We start from the raw sequence: 16,060 nt of genomic DNA, 5'->3' as shown, positions 1-16,060 counted from the left end.
TAGGAACCACTGGCATAAGGAATAAAAACTGAGGTTGAGGTAAAAGATCAAACAAATACTTTACTTTCAGTTTTCAAATACTTATTTGGATAACATCTGGTTTAGAACAAGAGATTCTAACAGCTTTGAATACATAAACATAACCTAGTTTATCTCTCTTCCTTTAAGAGTACTAACTACTGAAAGAGCTCTGCTGAAATGGGCCTCCATCTTTCTAGAACAAGGCCACTTGAACCATAGTCGTCCACCCAGTGAGAGGACCTTTCGGTTCCACTCAGGTGTCGAGCAACGTCCTCCTCTTTCAGAGGACAGGGCTGCTCTGGGCAGTTGCATCTGCCTGGATGTCCTATCACACAGAACCAGTAAGCATGGAACCAGTAAAGTATTAGTATGGGTCAGCTCTCATTTCCATGTATCCTAACACAGTTATCTATGCTAACTGGGTAAAAGGAGGCACCATTTCAAGTGGTGCTCCTCTTAGAAGAGGGAACAACTTTGTTTCCAAAGCTTTTTTCATTACATATTCACATTAAGGAGTTGTCCCAGAGATCATTACAGGCTGCATCGTTAACAACCATCCGATTAATGTCAGACTGCATATATGATGGTGATCAAAGCACAACAAAGAGGCTCTTAATGAGGCAGTCAGGTCTCCCATAGCCTGTGGAAGAGCATCTGCTTACACAACAAAGAGGCTCTTAATGCAAAGAGGCAATGCAATCTTCAGTAGCCTGTGCAACCAGCTAGTTTCTGGCAGGGAGTATCTGTTTACACAACCAAAGGCACTAGATTGGGCTGAATGTTTGCTTAACGACCTAACTGTATAAAAATGGGGATTGGAGAATGCATATTAAGTGCATAATTAAGTGAAGAACACCTGTATAGCAAGTTAGAGTTAGTAAAGAGCAAGATTTAGAACAATGCAAGTTTCACAACACTATTATTAGAGGTTATCATAGCAAGGAAATTAAACACAACCACCACCATCTTTGCCCATATTAACATAACTATAATAGCAGGTTTTCCTGTTACTGAGTGACATCTGAACACAAACGAAACATCTGCAACCTAAACATGACCCATCATAACCGGAATCATGATGTTGCCCAACTGTCAGCTGTAAATTAATTCCCATACATAAGGACACCCCACAACCAGTGGCTGGACTACTGTAAAGTCACAGCATTTTCACAAAGATTCTTAACTTCTGAGAAGAAACAGTCATAAAAAGTTGGCAGCAAAGACAAAAGTTGTATACTGTTTGGGAGAAGGGGGTCAGTTTAAGGATGTGAGGAAAAAAACATGGGAGGGAAGAGGGAGTTTCCAAGTCAAGAGAAAAGAGGTTTCAAGGAGGCAATTGGTTGAAGGGTCAAAGAGGTTGAGTACAGACAGAGATCAAGCCACAAACCAGTTCGCTCCTGGTTCAAATATTTTCTTCGCCCACAAATCACTAAATGGCTTCAAGCAAGCATCATTTATAGCCTAATTTCAACATGGAGATAAGCCTAACCTAACCTTATGGGATCATTGCAATGACTGAGAACACAGGTAAAGCATGTTTGTTGATTATGACACAGAGGCTAAATACTCGTATTATTAGGTACCAAGTTGAACAGTGGTATATAAATATTTTTAATAGCAGCAGAGCCTGCAAAACAAGATTCTGGAGACAGGCTGGGAGGAGGCAGCAGAAATCTGGAGAAGAAGGTGGTATCAATGTGAAGAGAGCTGGGGGGAACTTCACTCCCTGCCTAGGGGATAGATGGGTTACATTCTACTAGCAGAAGTGGGCAGACACACAAAGTAGCTGGAGAGACATACAGACAGAAGTGACTGTGAGTGAATGTAGAACATAATTTAAAAATAGCTAGCCAAATCTTTGGCTACAGGTTTCTAGAAAAAATTAAATTTACCTACATACAAAAGTGTTTTAAGTAAAACACACACAAAAACGATCTTAAGTGAGAACTTTTACCAAAGCGTGGGTCAAGTCTTGGATCTAGCCAAGATGTGGTCTTGTTCTTATGGTTTATGTAGTAAATTTCTCCATCCTGGGTCATGGCTTGTTCCCATCCATCAGGGAGTGGGCCTGTAACACAGAAGGAAGCAATTCATAGTAGGCTCTGTTTGACCCTGCTGAAAAAGTTAGCTAAATTAAAGGAGAAAAAAAAAAAAGAAATCCCAATTAGTTTACATAAAACACAGCATATGAAACTAATAGTAGCCATGTCTTGTAGCCATAACATTGTGGGCGATATTAAAAAAAGGTGTGTGGTACAGTGAAGCACTTTTTTTTTTTGAGGGGTGAAATTATGACGTTCCCACAGAAGTCACCCATATTTTAATTCTAAGTTTACTCAATTCAAAGCATTTAAGACAGGTAACAGTAATTATATGTGCAGGAGACTATTATATCTCACCCAAAGGCCTCGATCTGTCCAATACAAACCAATTCTACCCATGTGTTTTGCCCTTATCACCTTTTACAGGTGCTTTCACACCTTCTTGGAGTGTGAAAACTCACACTCCAAGAAGTTTTTAAGTGTTCTGTTCTTGGGCCCCTTTCATGTTCCCCTCCCCCCACGCCTCCTGCTATTTCAGAGTGTGGGTATGGTGTGTTTAACCAAACATTTTAATGTAAAACACATGGAAGAAAATGACATGCTTTGGGGGACAGCTGGTGATGCAACTGTGGGAATGGGCCAGAACTATATAAAATTACTGAAGGCAGCCTATTAAATTATTCTAATCAAGAGACTACTGCCTCAAGTTGCCTTCATAGCAACCAGAAGCCTGGAGTGTGCCGAGTTCAAACCCATACTTGGCCTCATATACAGCCTTAGGGCTGATCTTTTCAGTCTTGGTTACTATCTGTAGAACAGCAACAACAAGCACCTGCTTCAAGACTGTTCTTAGCACAAAATAACTAAAAGACTATTTTTAATACCAAGAGGCCTATATATAGATTAATCATAGAGGTCTTTATTGGCAGGACATTGTAACTTTCTTTTTTGCTGCAATGTCTTATTTTAATGAGCATTGCTGAAGTTCAGCAATGTGACTTAAGCTTATGCCCCACTTAGCTCCAATGCACATTCCATATAGACACGTCAATTACGTAAATGTATGGCAATGAAGTAGAAAGTAAAGCAGACTAATGACAAGCTTTCAGCATGGCTTGTGCAAAGCAGAAAGAAAAAAGTCTTAAATTAGGAAGACCACCCAAGATAGCACAGAAGAAGAGATGTTGACATGAAAGTAGAGGGAACTGGAAGAGTTTTTTAGCTATATTTGCATGCTGTCTTTCAACTAAATAGTTGAGGAGGAGGAACGAGATAGGTACTTCCATGATACTGGATCTAGTCCTGCCCACAACCTGCATCTCCCCAACCACGTCACTCTCTGGAGCTTGAAGGTTTCCTGCACCATTCTCCATCCGTTCTTCCGCACTGCACTGGATATCTTGAATTCCTTCACAGAAGATTAAAATCTTGCCTTGCCCATGAAGCCCTCCTGTAGCCTGACAAATCTTTTCAGTTCTTTTTATCTGAAGTGTGAACTGTGACACACGTGCATAAATGTGTATGTTATGTGGGGTGCCTGCTAGAAGAGAAGAACCTGTTAGCTCTTTGCTCTGGCCCAGTCAGGCCTGGACTGCAAACAGTTGGTTCAGGGCAAGTTGTAAACAGCTGTGATAGCTTGACTACCTGAACACCTGTGTAGCCACATCCTAATTAACCGGTTAAGTAATTAACCAATTAACTAATTAAGCAAAAACTAGATTGGGTGCTGAATCCCATTTAAGCCTCTCCATGCAGCTCCACCTTGGCAGTGGGTGAACTGAGAAGCTACTGCTGGAGGCCTTGTTGGAACAAACACTGCAAATGACCATGGACTGACTTTGACTTTGCCTTAAAGAAAATAGACTGTAACTAGGTAACTCTAAACTGCTGTATTACATGTGTGTGACCTGGATTGCTCTAACAATTCTGTGTATGGTTCTGTACTCGAATACAATTGCACCTGAAGACTCTGCTGTGTGTGCATGTTTGACTGCACCCTACTCTGAAGTAGGACATACCCTGGTTCTTACCTAACATCGGTTATGGGCCCAGGAATTGCTGTAATGGTCCTGTGAGCTGGTGTGCTGTAGGAGAGCTGCTGCTGCTGGTATTTAAAGCTACATGTGGCTATAACGAGGGCATGGAGATGAGTACTGTCTCAGTCACCGGGTTTTTGATTACCCGACTAAATGGCCAGAATTATGCAACTTGGTCAAGAAAGGTTTCCCTGCTGTTAAAGTGTGAATCCCTTTGGAAGGTTGTGATTGATCCACCGGACTTGGGAACCCTTGATGAGGAGGAGGATACTGAGCTCATTGAGGCATATCATAAGGACAATGAAAAGGCTCTGTGTCTAATTGGTCTGACCCTGGAAGACCAGCAACTAGTCCATATTGATGGACTGATCTCAGCAAAGGAGTGCTGGGATGCCCTGAGAGCAATCTATGTTCGGGACAGTGTTGGTGCTCAAATCCACCTCATGCAGAAATTGCTCAGGGCACGCCTCCAGACAGGAGGAGATATGCTGCATCACCTGGAATTCATGAAAAGGACTTTGTATGAGCTCCAGGAAAAGGAGTTAGTTTTTCCTGAAATACAGCAGGTTTATATAATTCTTTGTTCTTTGGACCAGAGCTATGATCAGTTTGTTGCAAACCTGGAGGTGCTGCCCCGAGCAGAGCTGACTCTTGCCAGCATCACAGGCCGACTCCTAGATGAAGAAAGGAGGAGGAGGAGGGATAATATATCGCTCTGTGATAACAAGCTGCAATCCCCAAGGCAGCACAGAGAGAAAAACGGCTGTGGAATGTGCTGATGACCTTGCTGCTGAGACGGCGAAAGTTTACGCTGTGAGACAGTGTTTCCGGTGTCACAGTACCACACATTTGCTTAAGGATTGTCACTCTAGGAAGGGTAAGAAAAACCAGTACTTTGGCAAAGGAGGAGGGGTCCATTTGACTGTAACTGGAGCATCTAGACACTACACTGATTGTTTTGTTGTGGACAGTGGGGCCACAGTAAACATATGCAAAAAAAAAGAAACTAACTCCTTTGAACCCATCCAGAATCAGTGTGTCACGTTAGCAGATGGTATCACTGCAAATATTATTGGAAGAGGAAAAGTTTTTTTTACCTAGCCTAAATAGAGCTTTAGAAATGGTTTATGTGCCTAGCCTTACATACAATTTCTTATCAGCTGCTGCTTTAACAAGGGAGGGCTACAACATCCAATTTACTTCAGAGAATTGCAGGATCAAAGAGGCTGCTGGGCAGGTTGCCATTGCCAAATTGCAAGGTGATTTATATCTGTTACACTCCACCACAGCAACTGCTGGGTCTGTTTTTACTACCAAGCCACCCCACCAGAATTGTATTCACTTGTTACATCACCGCTTGGGGCACCCTTGTTTTCAAGCTCTTCACAAAACTGTAGAGCAATCTGAGGGGATTAAGTTAAAGTCCTTTGGTTTGTATCTGGACTGTGAAGTATGTAAAACGGTCAAAGCAAAGGCAACTCCCACCAGGAAATTACCATACTAATGATGTTCTTGATTTAATATTTATGGACTCGATTGGGCCATACTCACCCAGTTTGGGAGGAGCTCGTTTTGTGTTATCAATTGAGGATCACCACTCACGTTATGGCTTTTGTTATTTGTTGAAAACAAAGGCTGAAACTAGCCAGGCAGTGGAGTACTGGCTTAAGTTTGTGTACAGGAAAACAGGTAAACAGCCAAAATGTATAACTACTGACCAGGGTGGTGAATTTGTAAACCAAAGATTTGAGAAATTGCTCAAGGAGAGGGGCACTGAGCATCATAAAACAGCCCCATATCGACCCCAGCACAAAGCGCACTGTGAAAGGTGTGGCTAGACTCTTCAGAACGTGGCCTTTTGTATGTTAAAGGACAGTGGCCTCCCATATAAGTATTCCCATATAAGTATTCCCTGGATTACCTACAAGTGTTTGGAGTCCCTGCATTTGTGCACATCCCAAAGGCACTTAGACGAAAGGGACAACAAAAGAGTAGAAAAATGTACTTCCTCGGGTATGAGGCAAATCATAAGGCATTTCGTTTTGGCTACTTGCATTCCAAAGACATTGTAATCAGTGCAAGTGCTAACTTTATGGAAGGCACTACAGGGTGGGATCGTTTGGGACCTTGTATCTCCTCTTCCTACCCAGTAGTGGACAACGGAATACACCAATCCGCTATTGCTGCCCGGGAGAAATTGCCTAGGAACTTAACTCAAAGACTGAAGGAGGAGCCAACTGAAAGTGAGTCATCCCCTAAGATGTCAATAATCAAACAACCCGAAATGCTTGCACCACAGCCAGAGGATGAGGACAACATTTTGCCTTGTAGATCCACTAGAGAAAGGAGAGAACCAGACAGGTTCAAACCAGGAACTGTCTGCCAAGTGTTCATAGAACTACTCTCTTTTGAGTCCATAAATGACATGCTTACGGAAGAGCAAGCAGCCTGGAAAGAGGCAATCACCTCAGAGTTGAAATCTTTGTATGAATTAAATGTTTATAAGGAAACTGACCTCCCACCTGGGGAGAAAGCAACTGGCTGTAAATGGGCATTCAAAGTTAAAAGAGATGCCAATGGTCAATCTAAGTGCAAAGCCAGATTGGTTGCACAAGGTTTTGGGCAAGCTGCCACTGACTATGATGAACTCTTCGCGCCCACACTAAGAAATTATAAGAACACATTGTATAATTGTGTTATTATATAGTGTACTTGTACTGGCTGCTAAGGACAATTGAATGAATGAATGAATGAACCTTTATTAGGCATAGATAAGGACAATTGTATGATTAGGCATTTAGATATAAAAACGGCCTACTTACATGCACCATTAAGGCATACTATCTACATGAAAAAACCACTAGGTGCTTCTGATAATGGGAAAGACTACTGGTTGTTAAAGAAGAGTCTTTACGGACTCAAACAATCTGGGTATGAGTGGAATAAATACCTATCTGATGTGCTAAAGGGGGTAGGGTTCCAACAAGGTGTAGCCAACCCATGGGTCTTTACCAAAGGTAGAGGCCATCACAGATGCATAGTGGTTTGTTGATGATCTGGCTATAATTTGTAAAGGTACTGAACAAACCAATGAACTTATCAATATTTTAAGTAACAAGTTCATTCTGTGTGACTTGGGCAAGATCCACAATTATGTTGGTCTGGAAATGAATGAGGTGTCAAATGGCTATAAGATTTCACAAAGGGAGAAAATAGCCTAATTGCTCAGAAAATATAATATGGAGCAATGTAATGGGGTAAAGACCCCTATGACACCCGATTTTGACAAAGATGACTCACCTAGTCCTATATTTGATCCCAACATATATAGGTCATTAATGGGAAGTCTTATATACCTAAGTCAATGGAGCGGACCTGATATCGCTATAGCATGTAATTTAGTAGCCAAGGCCACAAGCCAACCTACCCAAAGACAGTGGCTAGCCGCCAAACGCATGCTGCAATATCTGAAGCAAACAATCGATATCTCTCTGTACCTTGAACCAAAGGTTGACCTAAAGCTTACTGCCTATGTTGATGCGAGTTTTCCTTCAGATATCGAGACACGAAAATCTACCTCTGGTATGAGTGTATTCCTTGCAGGATCCTTAACAGGCTGGAAATCAGTCAAACAGAGACATGTATCTCTCTCAGTCAGTGAATCTGAATTTTCTGCATTGAGTTTAATGTGTTCAGAACTGGTATGGTACAAGCAACTGATGTTGGATCTTGATATACAAATGTCAAAACCTATAACTGTTATGGAAGATAATCAGTTAGCCATTCAAATTGCATCATCTCCTGGTGTCCGTGGGCGCTCCGAACACACTTGACGTTAGTTTTCAAATGTCAAACAATGCGTATCTGATGGTTTAATCATACTCCAATACGGTGAATCAAGTCTGAATGTGGCTGATGCACTAACAAAAGTTCAAGGCTCGACTAAGCATGTAGAGAATTGTAAAATGCTTGGACTGAAGGTGTGAAGGAAAAAAAATGCATATATAACAACTGACCTGAACCAAGGAAGAGTATGTTAACTCTTTGCTCTGGCCCAGTCAGGCCTGGGCTGCAAACAGTTGGTTCAGGGCAAGTTGTAAACAGCTGTGATAGCAAGACTACCTGAACCCGTTAGGTAGCCATGCCCTAATTAACCCGGAAAAAACTAGATTGGGTGCTGAATCCCATTTAAGCCTCTCCATGCAGCTCCACCTTGGCAGTGGGTGAACTGAGAAGCTACTGCTGGAGGCCTTGTTGGAACAAACACTGCAAATGACCATGGACTGACTTTGCCTTAAGGAAAATGGACTGCAACTAGGTAACTCTGAACTGCTATATTATATGTGTATGATCTGGATTGCTCTAACAATTCTGTGTATGGTTCTGTACTTGAATACAATTGCACCTGAAGATTCTGCTGTGTGTGCATGTTTGACTGCACCCTGCTCTGAAGTAGGACATACCCTGGTTTTTACCTAACAGAACCTGGGCCAGTAACATGACTAAAGCAGGGCTGATGGAAAGAGGCCTCTGGTCCACAGGCCACACTCTTAAATGTCAGCACAATCTCTCTCTCTAACACACATGCACTATATCAGACTGGTCTGAAAGAATCCTTGCCTGGTTCCTGAAAGATTCCATGGGTGACCGCACCTTGCTTGCACAGCACATTTGGCCCTGGGAACAAAAGCCACCTCTGAGGAGCTGCCTGCCTTAGGAGCAAATAAGTTAACACAAAATAAGAGTTCCAACCTTAGCTGTCCTCACCAATTCCATGGCCACATTCAATCAAGCAGCCACATGAAGGAAGCAACTGGCCTCCTGAAATAGCGACAGCATCCTGAGCAACGTGCCAGGACCCACCTACTGTCCTGCTGGTAGTTTTGTCATTTGTCAAAGCCACTGTGCCGGCACAGGCCAGAAAGTCATTCCTGCAGACCACCTTGCAGTGCACCCCTACCTTTCAGGAAAGCAGCTCTGGCTCTCTTGCCCTGCTTTCTCCCTTGAGCCACCTAAGCACTGCTTAGCTCTTGAGCTTGTTTCAGAGTCCTCTTTCCACCTTCTCATCTCCATGTGGCAACAGAAGAATCGCTCAATCCTGATGCTCTTGCTTACTGTATTGTATCAATCATTGTCCTCCTTCAGATCAAAAATGCATACATACTCATATATTTTTAATTATTTGGGGGAGGCTTGAGATCAGCCCTAAGCCTCCATCAGGAACTTCGTTAACCAACACAACAGTTGCTTGAGTGGAATGAGCAACACCAGTTAGAAGGGTTTATCCAGTGTGAGATATAAGCTCCCCCACCACAAGTAAGTGAAGTGATTTCATGGCCTGCTGGGGGGCTCATGCCTGTAGCCCCAGTTCAGGTTACACAAAACCACCCACAAAAGGCCATGGCCTTTTGCTGCAGTCTGAACTGCAGGAAACCTGCTCTCTCTTTTCCTTCTACTCTCCAGCATTTCTCCTTTCCCCTTTCCTTCCCAATATCCTAAATTCCTAGTTTCCAGCCTCAGTTCTCCCTGGACAACCCACTAAATTCCCGTCTGCCCCTTCTTTTCTGCCTCAGTCTCCATGCCATTATGCCCCCTTCTAAGATACCCTCTTCCCCCTTATCACGGTATATAGGAACCGCCTACTTTTAAGACCTAGCAGTATGAAGCATCATCAAATTGCTGTAGTTTTATTCTCCTTTCCTGTCATTGTTAGATTATCTCCACAATAAAAATGTGTTTGCAACACCTTTCACCCTTGCCTCTCACTTAATCACCAAGTTGTGTACTGACCAGTACAGAGGGTCCCAGAATACAAGATAAATTTCCCCCATTCATGCATGCTAATGCACATTTAAAAATACACACAGGAGCACTCCTTAGCCTTTTCCAACTTCACCCAGCTGCAACAAAAATTGAAATAGATGCAACTACTCTTGTTCTCATCTGTCTTTCATATTCCTCCATTCTCTTTAAACTGTCCAACTGCAAGCTTCTTGGGGCAAGGACTCATTTTTCCTCATGCTACAACACACCAGGTACATCAGGGAGGCCATATACGTTTTTTAAAGTTCTGATTTCCTAATCATTTAATCACATTTTTGATCCACCCTTGGAACAAGGGATGTTGTGCATCGCTCTCCTCCTATTTTATCTCAATACACCAGTGTGGTAGGTTAGGCTGAGGGATGATGATGACCCAAGAGAAACCCAGTTTGCTTCATGGTTAAGCAAGTGTCTGAACAAACCCAAGTACTCCATCCAGTACACCACAGCAGCATTTTTGCATTCCGACCTGCAATCTGCAAGCAATGACTTTAGAAAGCTGTTTGTAGTTGATAACAGAAAATGCAAATTTTCTCTTTGCTAGGTAAAGCCCTGCCTACAGAGCCAAGAGGCACCCTTTAAGGAGGAGATTCTCATATAATGAACAGGAGGAGAGAAGCTATCCCTGTTCATCCAGTAAAGCATCTCTTCTCTATGATCGCTTGCTGGTGGTTCTTTTTTAGATTCAGCTCTTTTAAGATTGTGAGCCCTCTCAAACAAGGAACGATTTTGCTGTGTAAACTTTGTTATCAAGTAGCAGCATATTATAAACTATTACAAAATAAAAGGTTGAAAAGTCTGCTTCTCCTCCAATTGCAAAGCAGAATAAACCACATCTGTGAAAGGGGATTTGAGGTGGGAGTGGAGCAGAAAGAGCTCTCTCCCAATGACTTTTGTGCCCATGTTTTACTAAACCAGACTCAACAATGCCTCTCTACCAATGCATCAAGTTGGTGGAGGCTGCAAGCAGGGAAGGCTACACTTGAAGCCATAAGCTCCACGCCTGAAAGAAGGTTGTCACACAAAGTTGATAAGGCTGCACCTGGCCAATGAAATTCCACGTGTTATAAAATGCTGATGGTGCCCATTACTGTTGTCTCTACTACCTCTGAATTATTATTATGGTTTGAGCTATTAAGACTCCCGTGCATTCATCCATTCATCCCCAATATCCACAGCGCCTATATGCAGCATTTCTTCTGCATTCCTTGATGCCCATAAACAGCCATGTTCTTTGAGCTTAGGTAAGAAGTCACTTCAAGAGCAAACCAGTTATTAGCTGGCATCAGTCAAAAGCATTAGGACACCAAGGAACAGCCTTTCAAAATTAGCAATACACACCAGCAGCACACTATAAATAAAGATTTGCTACCATGAAGACTTGTTGATGCATCACCATCTCACAGACAAAGCCTTTAAAAGAAAAAAAACTAAAGCAGCAAAATGTTTCCTTTTACTGGTTAAATCAGTACTTGATTTCCAAGATGATCCTTCGTGACCGCAAGCCACAAGTGCAACCACTGTCCAAACAGTAAACCTTTTCCCTTTCTCCAACTGGGCAATGGAGTGATGGATGGGCAGATGTCTCCAATCATTCTCACCACACCTCTTCTTCCCAACCACTTCAAGGGCCACATCAAAAATTGCCATTGCCGTTGCTGTTTTTGAGAAATCATGAATTAGCATTATAGTTCATACTGTATAATGTTGTGCTGTGGCACAGGCTTCCCAAACATTCACTAAAGTCTCTGCTGAATAAAATTGGGAGTGCAACTTAATGCAAGACACCCAAATTGCAGAGTGACTGCAAAGACCAATGAGAGACTTTGGGTTTTCCAGTTGCACGATATGCAGTTCATATGGCACAATTTATATTATGCCCCCAAATGCATAGTATAAAAAATGCACCTAAAAATGCAAAGCTACAAAGAAAAACACTTTGGCGAAAACCTTCCCTTTTACTAAGTCGTCTCTTAGTACACCTTCACTGCCAGGAAAGTCTAGCAATACGCAAAAACATATGCCCCATGGATCAACTTTAAACATGTAGAATAATATACTTTGGATTTGTTTATTTATCCTAAAGCAACATCTTTCATATTAGAATTTACATTCATTATGATGTAATGTACAAATTATGTTGAAAGTAGTATTTGTGGGCATCCAGGTCTACCTTCTTAGGGTAAACGGGAACTAGAGGTGTCAGAGAGAGGAGGTGCAGGTTAAAAAAGGTCATTTAATTTACATTCTCGATTACAGGCATGATTTTATCCCACATTTAACTACCTACACCAGTGGTTTTCAAACTCTCTTGAGCGAGTTTGAGCCACTCTAAGTTCTTATAGGGGCAGGGAGGAGGCAGCGGGGGCGGGGGGAAGGAAGCAGTGTGATCCCCAGGATTGCACAACTCAGGGGGCTGCAGGGGCTTGGTTGCACGTACCTGAGCAGCATGCAGCCTCCCGGGGGTGCAGAGAGCCCTGTGCGACCTGCACCAGGAATCCCCGCAACTTCAGAAGTGAAAGTGATCGCACTCTACTTCTGCTTTAGAGGAGGCAGGGCGCAATCGCTTCACTTTCACTTTCAAAGCTGCGGAGAGCCCTGCAGAAGGTCGCACAGGGCTCCCGCATTCCTGGGAGTCTGCAGAAGCTCAGGTATGTGCAGCCAAGCCCCTGCAGCCCCCTGCCTCCAGGCTGCCCCAGCCCCTTAAGGTGAAAGCGGCCAGGGTCTACAGGTTGGGGCGTCGCAACGCCCCAGTTTGAAAAGCCATAACCTACACCATAGGAAGAGCTACGAAATGCTAGCAGCACCATTTCCTTTGACTGACACACCCCTTCTCCCCTTTGTCCTCAGTGGATTTTCACAGAGAACATACAGAAGGCACGTGTGTATCCTTTTAGTGCAGGGGTGCCCAAACCCCAGCCCGGGAGCCACTTGCGGCCCTTGAGGACTCCCAATCCAGCCCGTGGGTAGCCCCCAGTATCCAATGAACCTCTGGTCCTCCAGAGACTTGCTGGAGCCCATGCTGGCCTGATGCAACTGCTGTTGTGAGGGCGACTGTTTGACCTCTTGCATGAGCTGTGGGATGAGGGCCCCCTCCACCGCCTGCTGTTTCACGTTTGTGGTGCAGCAGCAGCAGTAGCGGCCAAGGAAAGGCCAGTCTTGCTTTGCGCAAGGCCTTTTATAGGCCTTGAGTTATTGCAAGACCTTCAATCATTCATATAAGTTCCATCTCTAATATATTCATTTATGTAAAATTATTCAAATTTGAAATGTAAATTAATTTTTGTATTCCGGCCCCCAACACAGTGTCAGAGAGATGATATGACACCCCTGTTCGAGTGGCACTGATTATGGTTTCAATCAAGTCTTGCTGTTCAGAACAATAATTTCCTAGGCCCCATCCACCAGCTCATGGGATAGAGCTATGTCCCCAGCTCCTCACTTTCCCCTCTTAACCTTTGTTTCCACAACCCTGGCAAGGTCAGAAGTGGGAAACTGAAAAATCAAGGGTGGGGGGAAGAATGACAACAAAGCAGTTGTCCTCAAAAGACAAAATCTCTTCCATCATCTTGGTTTTTCCTTGTCTCAGGCATGACAGATCAGCAATGAATCCGGAAGTACTAATACCACTTACCCTCTCAGCTACACATAATATGGCACAAGGCTTTTTGCTGATCCACAGCTGATATTTAGATAGTTGGAGGACAAGTATGCATTGGAAACCTCCAGGTGTGTGTATATGAGACCTCAAGTTTTGCTAAATAAACACATCTAATCCTTAAAAATCCCCATAGACAGTCACTGAAACACCACTTTAAGTCTCTGCAACATGTGTCAAACTCGGACCCAGGTTACATAAATGGGTAACAGGGCAAGAAGAGGAAATAGAAATCCCTATATATCTCAATCTCTTAACCATCAGGTGACGGGGAGAACCCTCGAGGCTTTGTTAGCTCACACCCCATCTGCCTGAGCAAACTCCACCTTCCTTTTATGCATTAGCTACAGTGTCAGGTTGTACCAGTACCAATCAACACAAACCATGGTTAAATTGGTATTTAAATAGGACATATTGAGGTTAATGCTAACTGACTAGCTTTTAACTTTAGACTTTATATTTAAAACCAACTTCAAACCTTAGTCTGAAAATGCAGAGTGTTCGTCATTTAAGCACACTTAAGTCATAAGAGAAATATAGGGAATGATAATAAGGGAAGGTCATAGAATTTAACTGAAATCGTTGCTCTGTGGCAGTGTTTCTCAAACTGTGGATTGGGACCCATTAGGTGGGTTGCAACCCAATTTCAGGTGAGCCCACATTCATTTCAATATTTTATTTTTAATATAGTAGACCTGATGCTACCATGGTATGTGATTGCATTCGGGGAAATGTTACAGACCTGTACTTTCAATAAGCTACTATCTATATTCTTTTAACAATGACAGTAAATTGGAATTACTGCTGGGTACATGTGGGTAGGATTACAGTGTAGGAATGTTAAAAATTTTCCTGCTTGATGTTACTTTTGGTGGGTCCTGACAGATTGTCATTCTAAAAAGTGGGTTCCGGCACAAAATGTTTGAGAACGACTGCTCTATGGAATGAGAAGAGAATGCTTTCCAAGTGGTACTCAGTTCCCACCACCAACTCCAAAAAAGAGGTTGAAGGAAAGAGCGTTGAAGAAAATCTATTAACACTATCACCAGAAGCAAAATGTTGAAGAACATAAAATTAAAAGAACGGCTGTGGAGAAAGAGAATAAGATTAACATCCACCAAGAGATAAGAGGAGGAAAAGGTTTAGGGGAATGGAATTTAGACAAGACATTTTAGGTATAAGTGCTACAAAGTAGGTTGGAATGTCCTGAAATACATTTGTTTACTTTAATAGCATTTCATTCCCTTTTCCTGGAGCAATATGGGTTTTTTCATATTATTTCTAATGGGTGTTCTGACCCATTTAGCAGAAACAAATATATGGCAATCATAGGGAAGAAAACCAATTTAGGACATATTTTCTATATGAATCATCTGAACACAAAGAATAATGACAGGCTACACTTGGGCAATGCACAACTTTTCATTATAAAATACTAAACTGCTTATGACCACTTTGATTTCTCCTTACCTGTTGCTGAATTCATGATGTTCTGTTGCACTGGAGGACTTGTAGGAGCTGTAACATTCATCTGGGAAAGGAGGGTCTTCCTTGGATCTTGCCATGTTGTCGTCTGATCAATGTGACTGAGACAAAAACAGAACAAGCAGGTTAGATGGCAATAGCTGCAGTTTGCAAGAGGACAACCAGTAATTGGAAGAGAGGGAACAGAGCTCAGTGGCAGAGTACAAGCTTTACACAGAGAAGATAACAGATTCAGTTTCTACCATTTCCAGGTAGGGCTGGTGAAAAATAATGGCTGAACTCTGGAGTGGGGAAATACTGGAGAAGATGGACTCAAAAGGTTCAGTATAAGGCAGTTTCATATGTTAAAATATGCCAACACAGGCATGACATGACTACTTTTCACAGAGCATGGTTCCAACCACTGCAGCCACGAACTGACATCCCAAAGGACACCATAGTTCAGAATGCCCAAAGGAGCACTGGCTTGCATTTCACCATCATCAGGTCTCAAGGTGTATGACAAACTGCTTTGAAACTGAGGAGCTACAAAAGAAGTTTGTCATACACAAGAGAGTCTGCTGTATGAATTGAAACATACCTGTGGGTGGTACCCAAGAAAGCCCCTGGGCACATCTAAAAGCTGGCACTAGGACTCTGCAAGATAAAGTCTGAATGCAGAATATTACAAACTCCATCCTTTCTGGCTAAAGGGGCAAGCTATCTGGAGCATTCAGATGAGACTCCAAGACTACATAAAGAAAAAGATGCATAGGACAGCACTTCCCAAACTTGTTTAGCACTGGGACCCACTTTTTAAAATTACAATCGTAATCCACCAGATAAAGTCTAGAAAGAATACTGAATAATTGATATTAATAACATTAATCAATAATAATTGGGGTCCTGTGTTCCCAAGGCTGCTAGAGATCTTACATTGGTATGTGTGTGTAGACATTTGCTAAACTTTCACCTTGAAATGGAGTTCAAGGACTATTTCCCCAAACCTTTACAGT

General features: G+C 42.6%; 1 protein-coding gene across 8 annotated transcripts in view; it reads right to left on the bottom strand.

The window, feature by feature from the left end:
- YAP1 (Yes1 associated transcriptional regulator) overlaps positions 1-16,060 on the bottom strand; it is a 134,043-nt gene that overhangs the window by 50,617 nt on the left and 67,366 nt on the right. For 4 of the 8 annotated variants that reach the window (XM_066619951.1, XM_066619953.1, XM_066619952.1 and 1 more), the window contains exons 3-4: positions 15,051-15,166; positions 1,976-2,089 (exon numbers count right to left, since the gene is read on the bottom strand). In XM_066619951.1, the coding sequence (XP_066476048.1) occupies positions 1,976-2,089; positions 15,051-15,166 (230 nt within the window). The remainder of the gene's footprint in view (positions 1-1,975; positions 2,090-15,050; positions 15,167-16,060) is intronic. The other 4 variants (XM_066619955.1, XM_066619957.1, XM_066619956.1 and 1 more) reach the window with 1 other exon arrangement.

The sequence above is a fragment of the Tiliqua scincoides genome, chromosome 3 (assembly GCF_035046505.1).
Source record: "Tiliqua scincoides isolate rTilSci1 chromosome 3, rTilSci1.hap2, whole genome shotgun sequence".
NCBI classification, from domain to species: Eukaryota; Metazoa; Chordata; class Lepidosauria; order Squamata; family Scincidae; genus Tiliqua; species Tiliqua scincoides.
This window is presented reverse-complemented; position numbering and strand designations above follow the sequence as displayed.